Genomic DNA, 17,231 nt, shown 5'->3' with positions numbered 1-17,231 from the left:
CTACGTCCATCTCTGTCCTTTTAGCCTCTAATGACATAACTATACATATATAAGTTATTGAACATATTTATCAATAATCTATATCTATATATCTATATCCATACTATCCATACTTACTTATTTAATATTATACATACGAAAGTAACTCTATCTTTCTATCTGTCTGTTAAGCTTTCACGCCTAAACTGCTGAACCGATTTTGATGAAATTTGGTACAGAGATAGAATAGACTTTGGGAAAGAACACATGCTATATTTTATTGCAAAAAAGAGGCCTTAAGGGGTTGAAATAGGGGATGAAAGTTTATGTGGTGGAAGTTCGTCGCTGTCGAAGATAAAACCATGAAACTTGGCATTTAGGCACTTAATAAGAAATAAGTCGATATTTGGTTGAGCTTTTTTGAAAATACGACCTGTGTGGGGGTGAAATAGGGGATGAAAGTTTATATGGAAGATCATTATTGTCGAAAATAAATCGATGGTTCTTTACGAAACTTGGCATTTGGGTACACGTGACCCTTATCACGCACAATAAGGGATACATAAATAATTGTTCGCGCGTTTTTCAAAATTCTTCCTGTGAGGGGGTGAAATAAGGGATGAAATTTTATATGGAAGATCGTCATTGTCGAAGATAAATCGATGGTTCTTTATGAAACTTGGCATTTGGGCACGTGATAAGAGATACATAGATACTTATTTGTTCGGATCGGATCGGGGCGGAGGCAGGGAGGCAACGGACCGGAGGCTGGCGGAGCGGAGGCTGGCCGAGCAGAGCGGAGGCAGTGGAGCGGAGCGGAGACAACGGAGCGGAGGCATCGGAGCGGAGGCTGCGAGGCAACGGAGTGGAGCGGAGGCAACGGATGGAGCGGAGACAATGCAGGCTGCAGCGGAGGCAGTCAAGTAGAGCTGGGCTGACGCTGCTGAGCGGAGCGGAGGCTAGCGGAGCGGAGGCTGGTGGAGCGGAGGCTGGCGGAGTGGAGGCTGACGGAGCGGAGGCTGGCGGAGCGGAGGCTGTAGAGCGGAGCGGAGTGGTCGCTGCTGAGCGGAGTGGAGGCTGTGGAGCTGATTGATCGTGATGGTGATGATAGTGGTGCTGATTATGATGCTTGGTTATGATGATGGTGATTGTGGTGATGATGATTGATGATGATGAATAACAACAAAAAAGGTTTAAAAAATGTCTTCATTTGAAAACTTTACCTGCGAGGGGATGTAAGCAGAAGGGATGATGCAGCGTTAGCAGAGCCTTTTGAGCTCATAAGAAAAGTGTAAGCAATGTGAGGTCATCATGAAAAAAATATGATTTTCAGATTTTTCTTATTTATTATGCAATAAGAGCTACCTTTATGCAAAATTCCAAGTTTCTAGGACAGCCGGCAGTGCGCTATAACTTTTTCTGTTAAGGCGATTTGTATGAAAACACCTTTTTAATGGCTGTAGCTTTTGATTGCCTTGACGTAGAAGTTTGATTTTTTAACAGCTTTCGGGACTATTGACCTGAGTTTAGTGTTTTAATTTCAACTCGATACCGAGACTCCGCTAGATAAAGGGTCTTGACAGACAGACGGACGGACGGACAGCGAAGTAATCCTATGAGGGTTCAAGTTTTTCCTCTTGAGGAACGGAACCCTAAAAAACATTTGTTCCGGCGCTTTTCAAATTACGACCTATTTACTTGAAAATATGGAGATGAAAGTTCTTATGGAATTCCAAACAAATTTACTATAAGCAGGTATATTTATCGCAACTATGTGTAGCTAAAATTCCGTCTTAATTATAATCCTACCCTCCTAACTTACAATAAAGGACGTAAGGTGTCAAGAGTTCACTATGAAAAATTAAGCCTTTTGTGTTGGCAGGGTAGAGTACACGTCGTTTTGGTAAAATGTGGCTACCCACAAAATATTTATGTTACATACCCAATGTATTGAAATGGTTATTTTCATTAAGCCGTAGAAAAGTTTCTTTGTGCTATTATTGGCAGTATAGGTATCCTAAATAAATTGAATACTTCCCAAAGTTACTATTCCACGCGGACGAAGTCGCGGGCAAAAGCTAGTAAATAGATATTTGTTCAAACCTATTTTGAAAACTTTACCTGGATGTTAGCAGAAGGGAAATGATGCAGTGTTCGCAGAGCCTTCTAAGCTCATAAGCAAATTGTACGCAATGTGGGGTCATTTTATTTGGCTTATTAAGTTTAGGGTCTCTAACTGGATACCGATACTCCGCGTCTGTCTGTCTCTCTGTCTATAATCAAATCTTGCGAGTTAAATTTGACCAACTTTCAGTAGGCAGATTGACTTGAAATTTGGGATACCTATTTATGTAAATCGCGTGACAATACAATAATCTAGTAGTGACATCCTGGTAGTCCAGCCAGGATCATCTCCGCAGGACGGAACTCTTCAACGGTAATAGCATCGACTTGAAATTTGGTATGCAAATGTAGTTTGGGTGACAATGCAAGTACAGTCAACAAAAAGTACAGTCAGCAAAAAAAAGCTTGTAGTTACTTATAAAAAATATATTTTTATGGTTAGGTTTTTATGGTTATTACTAGCTTTTACCCGCGGCTTCGCACGCGTAAACTATTCGGTGTGGTAGCTACAATTGAAATTTTCGGGATTTTACAAAATTCCCCAGGAAAATTCCAATATTTATATCGTGGTCTTCATTGAGGTTGTGTTGTGAATAACTGTAAAAAAATCAAGACTCTAAACTCAGTGCTGAAGTTTCAAACTTTTTCCCTATCCAAATTCAAATGCAAAATTCAAATTCAAATCATTTATTCACTAAATAGGCCGCAATGGGCACTTTTACACGTCATTTTTTATACTACCAGCGCTTTCGGAAAGACCATCATTGCCAACGAGAATGCGCCGCAAGCAACTTGGCAGAAAGTCATTTTTTCAAAATAAAATAATTACAAATAAAATACTAGAAATACTTAGAAAACTATTATTTAAATGAATATAAATGCCCCGTAACTAATAAATACAACACGAGGAGGGTACGAGAGGGTAAATTAATACAGCCTCCAGCAGCCAATTATTACGGGAAAAGGTTAAATAAATATTTAGTGCCGAGGCTGTTTAACGAAATAGGGTGGTTAAGAGACACACCTAAGTTTAGTAAACCGGTCCTAAAAAAGAGACTGAAAACAAACCTTTTAGAAAAAATATGTAAAAAAATGTAAGTAGGTACTTTGTGCATGTTAGTTTTTAGTTAGTTTTTAGCTGTGAACTGTTTTGTATGGTGCATGATTCATTAAATGTATTGAGCGCTTCATCGCCAACAAACTGGTAACAGTTTGGCGATACCAAAATTTAGTTTATTAGCATGTGCCGTTTGATTAAATAAATAAAAAAAAAAAAAACTTAAAATCTACAGTATACAATTAAAGAAAAAAATATGAAATAATAATAATAATAATACAGGCTTGTATGGGGTCCCCTTAGTTACAAAACTATACCTTGGGAATATCGGGATAAAAAGTAGCGTACTTGTGTGTTATTCCAGACATACGGCTACCTACATCCAAATTTCATGCCTCTAAGCCTAGCGGTTGTTATTTCGACATTTTATTCCTAGGTATCCCGTGGTAATATCGGGTCAAAAAGTCGTCTATGTGTTTTTCTAGACATCCAGCTTCCTACATACCAAATTTCATGACTCTAAGCTCAGCGGTTAATATTTCAAGATTTTATCCCTATCCCGTGGGAATATCGGGGTAAAAAATAGATTATGTGTTATTCCAGAGGTCCAGCTACCTACATACCAAAATTCATGGCTCTAAACCCAGTGGTTGTTATTTCAAGATTTTATCCCTAGGTATCCCGTGGGAATATCGGGTCAAAAAGTCACCTATCTGTTATTCCAAACGTCCAACTACCTACATACCAAATTTCATGACTCTAAGCCTAGAGGTTGTTATTTCGAAATTTTATCCCTATCCCGGGGGAATACCGGAATAAAAAGTATCCTATGTTTTAATCCAGGTTATAAACTAACTTTTCGCCAAATTTCATCCAAATCCGTCCAGCCGTTTCAGCGTGAAGAAGTAACAAACATACTCACTCACATACTCACTCACTCGCTCACAAACTTTCACATTTATAATATTAGTAGGATATCATTGGATCGGTTTCAGTTAAGCTAACTATCATTTTTTGTGAAAGGGTTTTATATCGGATTGCGGTTAAGTTCGGGTTTCAGTTAAGCTAACTATCATTTTTTGTGAAAGGGGTTTTATATCGGATTGCGGTTGTTGCGGATGGAGGTTGGACGAATGGTAATTAAAGAAAGATTTGAAGTTTTGTTTTCAAAGTCATTTGACATTGTACAAATTGTTCGCTGATATTTTTTAAAGAATCAAGAATAATTTTCGTTAATTCTGTGTGGATATTAATCCTATTTAAACGTTGCGAAATATGTAAGAGATAAGTGCTCACCTTATCTCTATGTGTGCTATTAATGTGTAATGTTAATAGATGTGAAGAAACTTTTGTCAAGCATTTCTCTAAGTCTTCGAAGTCTTGTTATGGAGAATAAGGGCTGCTGGTGCTGGTTCTGCTGGTTCCGTAGAAGAGGCTAGTACGGAAATAAACAGGCTACGGAGCTGATCGGCAGTTGCGGAAAGAACGAAATCAATTTGTCGTCGAATTTGATGTCGTCTCTTTGAATTGAGATTCATGTTGGGTTTTATACGGATATTGATGTGATGGTACAGTCAAGGGCAAAGATATCGGCACGGGCAAAGTTGCAAAAATATGTATACACGACTTTATGCACTTAACATTAAGGCCGTGTATACATATTTTTGCAACTTTGCCCGTATCGATATCTTTACCCTTGACTGTACGGTTTTTATAAATGAATTAAATGTATAATTACGCAAAAAATTGATTATTTTATGAGTTATGCCTGGAAAGTAACAATTTTGACCATTCAGTGACCTCTAGATAGTCGGCAGGATGCCCTAGGACAGTCACCGTCCAATCAAAAGATGGTATGTAGGATACGCTGTGGATATTCTCCAACAGTACTCCCGTAAGTCAGTACTGGTCACAGACAAAAGTGTCTCCGAGAGCACTAGTGAATGTTTCCAGGTTGTGATGGTTCAGTTGTGAACCTTGGTAAGTGTTACTGTCTGTAACTGGGGCGGTTAAGTATGTTTAGTTTTGAATTTTGTAAGTAATTTATTTAGTTAAGTGTTATGTAGGTATATAGAAGTGATTACATATATATATATATATATATATATAGGTGTTATTCTACAAAATTATTACCTAGACATAATTTATATGGCAAAACAACGTTTGCTGGGTCAGCTAGTTAACTATAAATAGTTACTTTTCTCTCCCGCGACCTTAAGGTAGCTGCGTCTAACGCGCACCGACGCGTTTCAAACTCAATCAGAGTTCATCCTTAAAGCAAAGAACAGTTCACCATGTTACCCGTGTTAGACATTTTATATAAACATTCGTCACAGTTTCGTGTGACCGAGACGCCACGCCCACGGGTTATGTAAAGACATAGATACTACTGGCGACTAAGAGAGAAAAGAGACTTACCTGTTCTGAGCGGCGCCTGCAGCCAACCCGTAAACTAGAAAAGATAAACACAGTGTTTAGTTTTAGTTTTTTTAGGGGTCCTACCCAAAGGGTACAAACTGAAACCAAACCAAAACTATACAAACCTCGGCCAGAACAGGGACCTTATTTCATGGCCTCCGCAGTAATGTACTATTTTGTTGATCCATTTTGGTATCGGAAAGTGGAATGACTTTGAGTAATAGTTATTTGTGCAACAAGAGAGCAAAGTTGTTTTTTGTTGCGAGTGTTGATTTTCAATCCCGAGTAAGCGAAGGATTCTATAATTGAATCACGAGCGTTAGCGAGTGATTCTAGGTTAGAATCCTGAGATCAGCAAGGGATTGAAATACACGAGATGCAAAAAAACTTTGGTCTCGTGTGACACATACAATTTTTCACCTCAGCAGCGAGAACATAATTTAAATGTAACATAAGAATAAAACCACATATACCTACCTGTTTACAAAATAAAACACATTTTTTTTAAATAGAATCCGATTATTATCAAATATAATAATTACATTTAAAACCATAAAAAGAGTCCAGTAGCTACAATACAAATCGCATACTCATAACATGCATCTTAACTTCTTGTACTAATGTCACACTTATTTTTTAATACTGCAAAAAGCCTCATCTCGGGTTATTGAAAAGGTTGAACAATTAAACCTTTAAATATGATTTTTATTAAGATTTCTATTACATAAACATAAATAGATTTGTTAAAAAATCATTCAATTTAACAAATAATAATTATACTGTAGAGGCAGTATACGGAATTCTTTTATAAAACAAAACAAGAGAAGCGGCTTTCGTGCAACGAGGTTGCATACTTTATTAAAAGATCAGGAAAATTTACATTTTGGAAATATTTCGATATATTTTTAATACAAAAATTTAATTTAAGTTTGTAATCGACAAATTTAATCCTATCTTTTGCTTTTTTCGAGTTGAAGTGAAATGACAGATCAAAGTAAAGTTCAAATATTTGGAATTCAGTGAGTAGACCCAACACTGTACTCAGCATTTAAAAAAAATAATTAAAAAGTTACTTTGTCTCACGGAGTGAATAGCAAAACCTGCCTGTTTGAGGTGCTGCTAAGTGGCTTAGGCGCTGTACCTCAACTTACTAACGCTGTAAATTGGGCTGCTGTGTTGACCGGTTTCAGACTAAAATTATTTTATTTTTCATGGTTTTTGATATATTATAGGTGTTATTCTACAAAATTATTACCTAGACTGGAAAACAACGTTTGCTGGTCAGTAGTTAACTATAAATAGTTACGCGCGCTGCGTCTTACCGAAGCGTTTCAAACTTCAATCAGAGTTATCCTTAAAGCAAAGAAATTCACCATGTTAAGACATTTTATATAAACATTCGACAGTTTCGTGTTAATGTAAAGACTAGAAATGGCCTAAAGAGAAAAGAGACTTACCTGTTTTGCCTGCAGCCAAACCGTAAAAGAAAAATAAAACACAGTGTTTTTTTTTTTTAGGGGTCCTACCCAAAGCTGTTGAAACCAAACCAAAACTATCTACCTTATTTCATTAGTAATGTACTATTTTGTTGATCCAATTTTGGTTCGGAAAGTGAATGACTTTGAGTAATAGTTATTTTGCAACAAGAAAGCAAAGTTGTTTTTTGTTCGAGTGTTGATTTTCAATCCCATTCTATAATTGAATCACGAGGTTAGCGAGTGATCTAAATCCTGAGATCAGCAAGGGATTGAAATATTACGAGATGCAAAAAAACTTTGGTCTCGTGTGACACATACAATTTTCACCTCAGCAGCGAGACATAATTTAAATGTAACATAAGAATAAAACCACATATACCTACCTGTACAAATAAAACACATTTTTTTTAAATAGAATGATTATTATCAAATATAATAATTACATTTAAAACCATAAAAAGAGTCAGTAGCTACAATACAAATCGCATACTCATAACATGCAATCTTAACTTCTTGTACTAATGTCAACTTATTTTTTAATACTGCAAAAAGCCTCATCTCGGGGTTATTGAAAAGGTTGAACAATTAAACCTTTAAATATGATTTTTATTAAGATTTCTTTACATAAACATAAATAGATTTGTTAAAAAATCATTCAATTTAACAATTTAATTATACTGTAGAGGCAGTATACGGAATTCTTTATAAAACAAAACAAGAGAAGCGGCTTTCGTGCAACGAGGTTGCATACTTTATTAAAAGATCAGGAAAATTTACATTTTGGAAATATTTCGATATATTTTTAATACCAAAAATTTAATTTAAGTTTGTAATCGACAAATTTAATCCTATCTTTTGCTTTTTTCGAGTTGAAGTGAAATGACAGATCAAAGTAAAGTTCAAATATTTGGAATTCAGTGAGTAGACCCAACACGTACTCAGCATTTAAAAAAATAATTAAAAAGTTACTTTGTCTCACGGAGTGAATAGCAAAACCTGCCTGTTTGAGGTGCTGAGGTGAAAAATGTATTTGCTAATCGTGGGTTAATATTACGGCGCTGTACCCATCGGAAACTTACTAACGATGTTGTAAACTTAGAAGTCTTAAGTAAGCAGATATAAATGTAAACCGACTTTAATTTTAAGACCTTTAAGATCAAACACATTTTATTTTAAATCCCTTTTTAACACATTATTTAAAGAACGTTTGTGCAATATGCATCCATACTTCTAGACCGGTCCGACAGCGGTTAGAATACAAAGCAAACTTCTGTTCATCCCTCGGGAACGAGTTATTTTCGGGATAAAAAATATCCTATCATTTATTCTGGACTTCTAATAGAAAGAAAATACATTTAAAAAGAAAAAAAAATACATTTATTCGGAAAAGTAACAAACTTGAACGTAATATGACGTAAGTATGCAAAATTTCATAGAAATCGGTGCAGTAGTTACGGCGTGAAAGCCAATTCCAATATTAGAAAAAATATGGTTTTCCCTACTCAGAATCAAAAGCGATTCCGATAGTTTAAAAAATGTCCCCAAAAATTTTAGTTTTGCGACGTTTTACGGTTCCGTAGCCAAAAATTGCAAAACGGAAACCCTTATAGTTTCGCAGTTGTCTGTCTGTCTGTCCGTCCCGCGGCTTTGCTCAGGGACTATCAATGCTAGAAAGCTGTAATTTTGCACGAATATAATATATGTAAGCTATGCTGACAAAATGGTACAATAAAAAATAAAAAAGATTTTTTTTTCAATGCCTCCCATAGACGTAAAGTAGGGGTGATTTTTTTTTCTCATCCAGTCTTGTAGTGTGGGGTATGCGGAAACGAATTTTCGATGCAGTGATTTATTTGCAAAATACCTACTCAATGTGCAAATTTTCATTAAGATCGAGCGTCCCCCCTCCGTTCTAAAATATAAACCGGTGGGTGGAAAATTAAAAAAAAATCAGGATGGTAGTAAGTTTATCAAACTTACAAGGAAAACTATAAGAGTTAAGTTTTCTTGAAAATTATTAGTAGTTTAAGAGTAAATAGCAGCCTGAGATCGATATAAAATATACCTGAACAGTTCCGTACAAAATACGAAATCCTTAAAAAAATATTACTTAACTTTTACGCAATGGCTACAGAACCCTATTTCGGGCGTGTCCGACACGCTTTTGGCCGGTTTTTTCATGCACTCAGTATGGGCGCGACAAAAATGACTCATAAAATTTTGTATGAAAAGATTGGGACATTTTTTTAAATATTTTTTTCAAAATAAACCAAAATAATAAACTAAAATAAATAATTACAAACAAACAAAATGCATATAAATTAAAATTACATACGTATCTTAGATTAATTACGCTAAAAAGTGAGAAAAATTATATCAATAAATTGAACCGACTACAAAAACCATGAAAATAAAATAATTTCCTACCAGTCTGAAGCCGGTGCCTCAGCACGAGCCAGCAGGAGTAAGTGAAGCCCAATATATAGTACGTATGTAGGTGAGGTAGACGACTATAGCCACTTAGCTGCTCGCGTGAAAAAGAAAACGGCGACTTCATAGTGGTAGAAAATTATTTTCATGGTTTTTTTGTAGTCGGTTTAATTTTTTACTATAAAAGTTTTTCACAAGTGCAAAGCTGCAAGCACAATAAGCTATTGTAAGTCCTACACTTACAGTGAGCAAATATATGCAGTATATTTTGCACATTTTTCACGAAATACGTCCGGTCGTTATGGTTTCTTCAGGCAATAGAAACTTTAGCTATCACGAGAGAAGCGACTGGCAAAAAGGCTATCTCTACAATATTTTTTTAAAAACATGATAGCCTTTGCCAGTCGCTTCTCTCGCGAGAGCTTATCTGACATTGTGTTTAAATTTGATTTCCATGAATTTACTAAATTAACGAATGTAGGTAACCTACGTTGAACATTGAACGATTAACTCTAATACCCTACTAAATTTGACAGAGCGAGCGCGAACAGTAATAATCTGTGTTACCACCAGAGATGTACTTAGGAGTTAGCTGATCGGTGCTAGGATGTGTAGCGAGAATGTGGAACGATATGACTGTTTCCATTAGAGATATGCGAGGTAGCTGAACATAGGGAGGATGTGTAGCGAGGGCGTATAGCGGCTTCTTTTCAAAACAGCGAGCGAGGTGCGGCGAGGCGGACTGAGTACTTGGCAACACATTCCTCGCTCACATCCATCCCTTGTTTTGTATATGTATGCATAAACCTCGCTCTTCTATGCTGTTTCCACAGAGCTGAACGGTAAATGAAACGTTTCTATTGGTTCATAATGAACACATTCCTCGCAGCGCATGCAGACATCTCTGGTAGTAACGCAGCGTCAGCGATTGTCTGTGTCGAGTGTGTTGTTTGCTTGTACGACACTGCTTTCGTTCTGTCCGGCTGTCTGCTCCCCTCTATAAGTCCTGGATTAAAAATAGCAATCATCGTCATCTCCATAAATATGGTACTTCCCACGGCTGGGCACGGGTCGCCTCTAGTAATAATCGACAAATGGTAGCAGTCACGGACAAGAACCAATAATGTTTTTTTCCGTTAACCCAAATTTTAAAAAATGGTCCTTACTTTTTTTTAAAACTAATAACAGTAATATTAATATTCAGATATCTGATACGTGATAGAGTTATGAACTATTTAAATAAAGTTCATGAATGGTGAGCGATACGGCATTGAATCCTTGTGGTCCATTACTAGGTATACTATGCTTAAACATTAAACATGTCCGTGATTGGTGCCGTCACCCTAACGCTTTTTTTGTGACGTCAAGTAATCTTATTCCACCACGTTAAAAAACAACAGCATATACCGTACCAACAGTGGCGGTTTTAGCTCTTCCAATGCCCTAGGCGAGATTTCTACATAATAGACTTCAGGCGCCCTGGGCGGTCGCCCCACCGCGCCCTCTCCTATAACGCCGCTAATGCGTACTAACTACTGCGCGGGTGCTTGCAATCGCATGCACCGTCTCTTTCCGTCATCATACCGTGTGACAGAAAGAAGTGGTGAAAGCGATTGAGATTACGTTAGACAATAAGTCCTCTTGATGGTCCTCCAAAATTCAAAAATGAACTAGTTTTTACGAATCGGCCTGTATACTCCGAGTTGGGTTTTCCTAATGACGCAGAGTAAGATTCAAATACATTTTTAGTGAAATCATTTATATACCTAAGTATATAAACAATAATTATTATCGCTGCAGGGGTACAATAAGGTCACGTAAAGCTTTACATATTAACTAATAACATATTAACTGCTTCGAGAAAAGAATGGTACGGCCGTGCCGCTTTTTTGCTCGACTTGGCGGGGGCACTGCCTTGCCCCCAGATGTTAATATAAAACGAATGATCATTATTAAGATAGTTGTATGAACAACTCTGACGCGACCGGCACCGCACGGACGTGTCTTGTGATAATGAACAATATTTATCGTTTATTTTTCCTCGCTGGTAAGTTTTTGGAATTTTATGATTAGTCAATGATAATGTTGTGGATAGTCTTTCTTTTTGTTTTACTAAGCACAAATACAAATAACCTTTATTTTGCATAGAAATTTGGTACAAAAGCTGGTAAAATTGGTGTTGCAGTAAGTACTAATTATGTAGAAGTTGTAAGACAAGTGATCCTACTTAGTGTTAATCTTTAGTATGAGTTCTATCTAAATATTATGAGCCAAATGAAAAATGTAAAACCGACAAAAAAAAATGGAACCGACTTCAAACCCTTGAAAATATTTTTCTAGGTACCTACTAGCTCGATTTCGGTGCCTCAGCACGAGCCAGCAGGAGTGGAACAATAGTCGTCTACCTCACCTACATTACATACCATGGGTTTCAATCCCTCCTGCTGGGTCGTGCTGCCTAACATATACAAAAATAAAACAAATCGGAGCCGGACAGTTGGAAGGATCTTTCCTTGTTAGTCTAAATAGTACATTACTGCAGAGGCCATGAAGTAAGGGATTGACGGACGAGTTCGGGGTAGACGGCCGAGTCGTAGACGAGGCGGATAAAACGAGTCCAGCAATCCCTGTTCTGGCCGAGGTTTGTATAGTGCTTTTCTCAAACAATGTGAGGAAATATTTCATCCATCCATCCATCCATCCATCGCATCGCATCGCATCGCATCGCATCGCATCGCATCGCATCACATCGCATCGCAGTATCGCAAATGCTTACAGAGTAGTGGTGGTTGGCTGTTCGTAATTTTTTCTTTTTCAGTTTATGTTAGTAAGCAAATTTAAAAAGTTAGAGCAGCGGACAATAATGGATTTTCATACATACTTCATGGCCTAGGCCAAGAAGTTATGTAGGGAGGTGGTAGGGAGCCATAAATGAGAAACTTCATGTCTCCATTCGTGACATTAACGCATACATTTCCGAGCATGTTTGAGAAAATTATGTTTTTTTTTCTTCAAAAAATCCAATACACAATACCAAATTTTTAGACGACTGGATAGTTATAGAACTTGACTACGAAGCTAGCAGTCCCGGGTTCGATCCCCAGACGGGGCAGATATTTGTATGAAACATATTTTATGAATGTTCGTTCTCAAGTCTTGGCTGTTTCTATTAGGTATGTATTTAAATATGTATTTCCCTATTTAATTATGTATATCCGTTTACTAGTACTCATAACACAAGCTTTGCTAAGCTTACTTTGGGACAGAGTTCATTGGTGTCAAGTGTCCCATGATATTTATTATACTTATTAATTAATAATAATAAATAATAATAAATATCACGGGACAACTCACACCAATTGACCTAGTTCCAAAGTAAGCTTAGCAAAGCTTGTGTTATGTACCCATAACACAAGCTTTGCTAAGCTTACTTTGGAAAGCAACGGATAAATATAATTATATAGATAGATACATACTTAAATACATATCAAACACCCAAGACCCGAGAACAAACATTCGTATTTTTCATACAAATATCTGAATCGAACCCGGTAGTTACCTCAAGTTTCGTAGTCAGATTCTCTAACCACTAGGCCATCAATTATAATGATTTTTTTATCTTTTCAGTAGCTTACGGACTAAGTGCAGTCTCAGCGCAAGACGGGTAAGTATGGCACTTCGCTAAGACACAACATGTCATGTCATGACCATACAGATGTATTGAATAATCGAAAATTACAAACTGAGACATGGATGCACAGAAAAACCAGAAAAAGAGACCAGCGCTGGGAATTGAACCCAGGTCCTCAGCAATCCGTGCTGCGTGCTATAACCCCTACACCACCGCTGGACAGGAATCTAGACACGAATTTTTCCTATGCATACATATCTCAAGTTGCTTATTTCTACTACGCTACTTATGCAGCAGCACTAGCGACATCTATGTTCCGCTCTCATCGAGGACGTCACACTCTTTCGGAACCAACCGCTCACCCAGACAAGAGATGGTTAAACCAATTAATCAATCAATCAATTTATTTGATTTGATTTGAGGAAAAATTCGTGTCTAGATTCCTGTCCAGCGGTGGTGTAGGGGTTATAGCACGCAGCACGGATTGCTGAGGACCTGGGTTCGATTCCCAGCGCTGGTCTCTTTTTCTGGTTTTTCTGTGCATCCATGTCTCAGTTTGTATTTTCGATATGGTTTCACGGGATACCCGTAAAAGTAACAAATTTGGAGTTGAAATAAAAAACCAATCATAATATTGAATAAGTAATGTTTTTCCATCGTGTTTTGTCGGCAAAGTTCGTATTTATCTTGCTTTCTCAACTATCTTACTGAAATTCACTATAGCTCATTGAGACAGCAAGATCAGACAAAATACGATGGAAAAATTTGATTGACTAGATCTGTACCTACCTACATCGTTATCGCGAGAGCAAAAACAAAAATCAGTTAAAAAACACATATAGGGAACAGAATGTCTATTTAGGTAAAGACGGATACAAATTCTGCCTACAAATTTTAAGCATCTAAGAAGTTGAAATTGTGAGTGGAAATGTCGTTTTGCAGAAGATTTTGTTTGACGGAAACTAACGTTGCACTTTATAGCAATATACCTAATTTTGTTTCGCGAGCCTGTAATTCGGTAATCCTTATCCACAATTTCACAAATTCATCGCACGTTTTTTTCCTTCGCGGCATTTTTAAAAGCACTCGGTAATTATGTTGTGAACATAGTTATTATTACGAATATTTAATAAATATATATTAATATTAATAGGAAAAGTGACTAAACAGTTTGCGTTGCGATTGCGTAGTTAATCATGCATAGTTTTTAATATGCACTAGTAAATCAAGTCAAGTATGGAGGTTCGATATTAGAAATTAAAAATTGATAAATTTTGAACTCGTAGGTATAAAATTTTGTTCGATATAAGTGTCACTTCTGTTATTGCTTACCTATTTGTCATAATCTTTCAGTACCTACTGCAGCATTACTTAAACGTCCACGAGCTCATAAGGTGCTCGTGAACCCTAAGCAAGCTGACATAAATCAAAAACGTAGAATTTTGCAGTAAAACACTTTTTACTTAAAAATTAACAGTCGCACTTTAAAAGAAAAACACACAAATAACTATAAAAAACACAAAAAAATAAACAAATTGTTATAAAAAATTAACCAAAAAATATACATAAAAATAAACACAAAAAAGGAACAGATTTTGGTATCACACGTTGTTAGACAGAGCTGTTAGTGAATTAGGTACGTAAGAAAATTATAATTTGTACGGTTATGAAAAAGAGGTTAATCAGCCGCAAGCCAAATAAATCCAACATCAATACAGAAATGCGCCTTTGTAAAGGCCTTTATTTAATTTTGAAAAGGAAATCATCCCCTAAAAACCAATACAAAAGACAATATTAAAAGCTTAGGTAATCCCTGAAATGATGTAAGCTAGTACTAATGACTACATGCATGTATTCACCGGGTGACCAACCTAAAATCTATGAGAGCGAAAAAAACTATTATACGTTTGTCTTTCATATATGATATTAGCAAAACATTATTAGCATTATTTTATAGGGGTGATTAGGTTATTTAAACTCTTTTTAAACAGTTCACCACGAAACGGTATGCTCTTCTGAACCTCAACGCTAACGGATCCCACGGAGCAGTAGACGTCACACGCTCCAGTCTCCCGAGATTAAACGTGCGGATAATAACCACATGGCGACACCCATCACGAGTAGGTGGTAGATCAGGATGTGAGTAGGGGTATAGGTAGGACTGAAAAGCGAACTTTAATTAGCCCACAACAAGGAAAAGACCCAAACTAACACGTCCCTAGACAACCACGGAATCAAAACTTACCCGATGAAAATCGGCAGTTTCAGAGAAATCGTTAAAACGCCCCGTCACACGGGCGTGCAGTAGAAAAGCAGCGGGCAAACGCTTAACATCTTGCGGCACAAGCCGGCCACACACAATTGGTAAAATCACTTGTACTGACTCTGGTATCAACCACTACACCAAAGGAAAAACTGGTTGAAGAATATTTTTTAGATCAAAATTCCAACTCAGACGAGAGCTCTGCGCTATCCAACATGTGATCTAAGAATCGAGGCCAAAAACAAAAACATCAGTCGAACCAACGAATCAAAGAATTCAATTTTCAAATTTCAAATCAGAAACCAAATGTGTAATATAAAAGAGTTAACTGCCAGCACACAACCGGCCAGTAAAAATGCTTGGAAAATCACCAAAAAGTATGCAACAAGCAACTCGCATGCAGCGTTGTAATGCTGCACTACCTACTGTTAAATTGTTTTTTCTCTCCGTTCTCCCGCTATAACGATGTATGGTCATGACCCTTGATAAATTTATCTCGTTCGGTTTATTGTTAAGAGCGTTTATACCATTTTGCATTATTGCATTTTTGTTAGTTTTACTCGATTATTTAAGCTATCGTAAGGTCGCGGGTGAGCAAAGTAATTATTTTTAGTTCATTGATAATGAACCTCCGCAAAGTAACGCCTGATTTAATAATAGTTATTTGTGTCACAAGGGAGCAAAATGGTGTATTTACGGCGAGGGCGTACATTGAATCCAGAATGTAGCGAAGGATTCTTAAGTGAAATCCTGAGCGTAATGAGGGATTCAAGTGTTAACGCCCAAGATGAAAATAATTTTGCTCCTGAATGGCTCATACAACTTCACACCGAGCATTAAGAAACTTGAAAAAAATATAAATTCAAAATATAATTGAAAAAGCTGCTAAGTGCGAGTCGGACTCGCCCACGAAGGGTTCCGTAGCAGCAAAACATATATATAAGTTTCCTTTACTTTAAGACTTATGACGTATTAAAAAAAAACTACTTACTAGATCTCGTTTAAACCAATTTTCGGTGGAAGTTTGCATGGTAATGTACATCATATATTTTTTTATTTTTATCATTCTTTTATTTAGAAGTTACGGGGGGGGGGGGGACACACCACATTTTACCACTTTGGAAGAGTCTCTCGCGCAAACTATTCAGTTTAGAAAAAAATGATATTAGAAACCTCACTATCATTTTTGAAGACCTATCCACGTACGGGAACACGTATGGGTTTAAGGAAAAAAAAATTGAGTTTCAGTTCTAAGTATGGGGAACCCCCAAAATTTATTGTTTTTTTCTATTTTTGTGCGAAAATCTTAATGCAACCGCAACACAGAATACACGCAACACAAAATACAACTAATTACCAAGTTTCAACAGTACAGTTCTTATAGTTTCGGAATCGGAATTATATATCAGGCGTCGGTGGCTACAAAGCTAGATTCTCATCTACGAGTACCAACTAAAACCGTGGTCTTGCGCTTGAGGCAAGGATTTGGGCCATATTACGTCTTTAAATACCTTTCAGACATTGTTTGGCGATACAATTGTAGTTATTTCTGTCATCCATCAGTGAAAATGGCTGCGTGCTGCCCGCGTATCCGCCTCATGGCACCTACACCGCCGACGGCAGGCCAGAAGCCGTGCCGGGGCAAACCTACGACTTCGTCAGTTTGACAGTGACCTGCGACCCCGGGCATGGAGTGGTTGGCAGCAACGCCACGTACTGCTACTCCAGAAATGTTTGGCAACCTATGCCACAGTGCATCCGTAAGTTAATAAGTTATTCTTGAGGGTTCTCTAATTTTTCGACGAAAGTATGTTTTCAAAATGATTAATCTGTCCTCTCCCAGGATAACAG

At 37.1% G+C, this 17,231-nt stretch overlaps 2 protein-coding genes across 5 annotated transcripts in view; one reads left to right on the top strand and one right to left on the bottom strand.

The window, feature by feature from the left end:
* LOC141442835 (serine protease 27-like) overlaps window positions 1-17,231 on the bottom strand; it is an 87,212-nt gene that overhangs the window by 32,268 nt on the left and 37,713 nt on the right. Inside the window, exons 1-2 of one of the 4 annotated variants that reach the window (XM_074107962.1) lie at window positions 9,730-9,843; window positions 5,579-5,613 (exon numbers count right to left, since the gene is read on the bottom strand). The exons of 2 other annotated variants lie outside the window; for them this stretch is intronic. In XM_074107962.1, the coding sequence (XP_073964063.1) occupies window positions 5,579-5,613; window positions 9,730-9,762 (68 nt within the window). In that variant the 5' untranslated portion in view covers window positions 9,763-9,843. Of the gene's footprint in view, window positions 1-5,578; window positions 5,614-9,729; window positions 9,844-17,231 lie in introns of those variants that run through there. One more of the 4 variants, XM_074107963.1, reaches the window with a different exon arrangement.
* Window positions 11,456-17,231, top strand: part of LOC141442846 (uncharacterized) — a 12,342-nt gene continuing 6,566 nt past the window's right edge. Inside the window, exons 1-3 of the mRNA XM_074107989.1 lie at window positions 11,456-11,533; window positions 13,114-13,150; window positions 16,944-17,140. Coding sequence (XP_073964090.1) covers window positions 11,500-11,533; window positions 13,114-13,150; window positions 16,944-17,140 — 268 coding nt within the window. The 5' untranslated portion in view covers window positions 11,456-11,499. The remainder of the gene's footprint in view (window positions 11,534-13,113; window positions 13,151-16,943; window positions 17,141-17,231) is intronic.

Source organism: Choristoneura fumiferana, chromosome 26, assembly GCF_025370935.1.
Source record: "Choristoneura fumiferana chromosome 26, NRCan_CFum_1, whole genome shotgun sequence".
Lineage (NCBI taxonomy): Eukaryota > Metazoa > Arthropoda > Insecta > Lepidoptera > Tortricidae > Choristoneura > Choristoneura fumiferana.
This window is presented reverse-complemented; position numbering and strand designations above follow the sequence as displayed.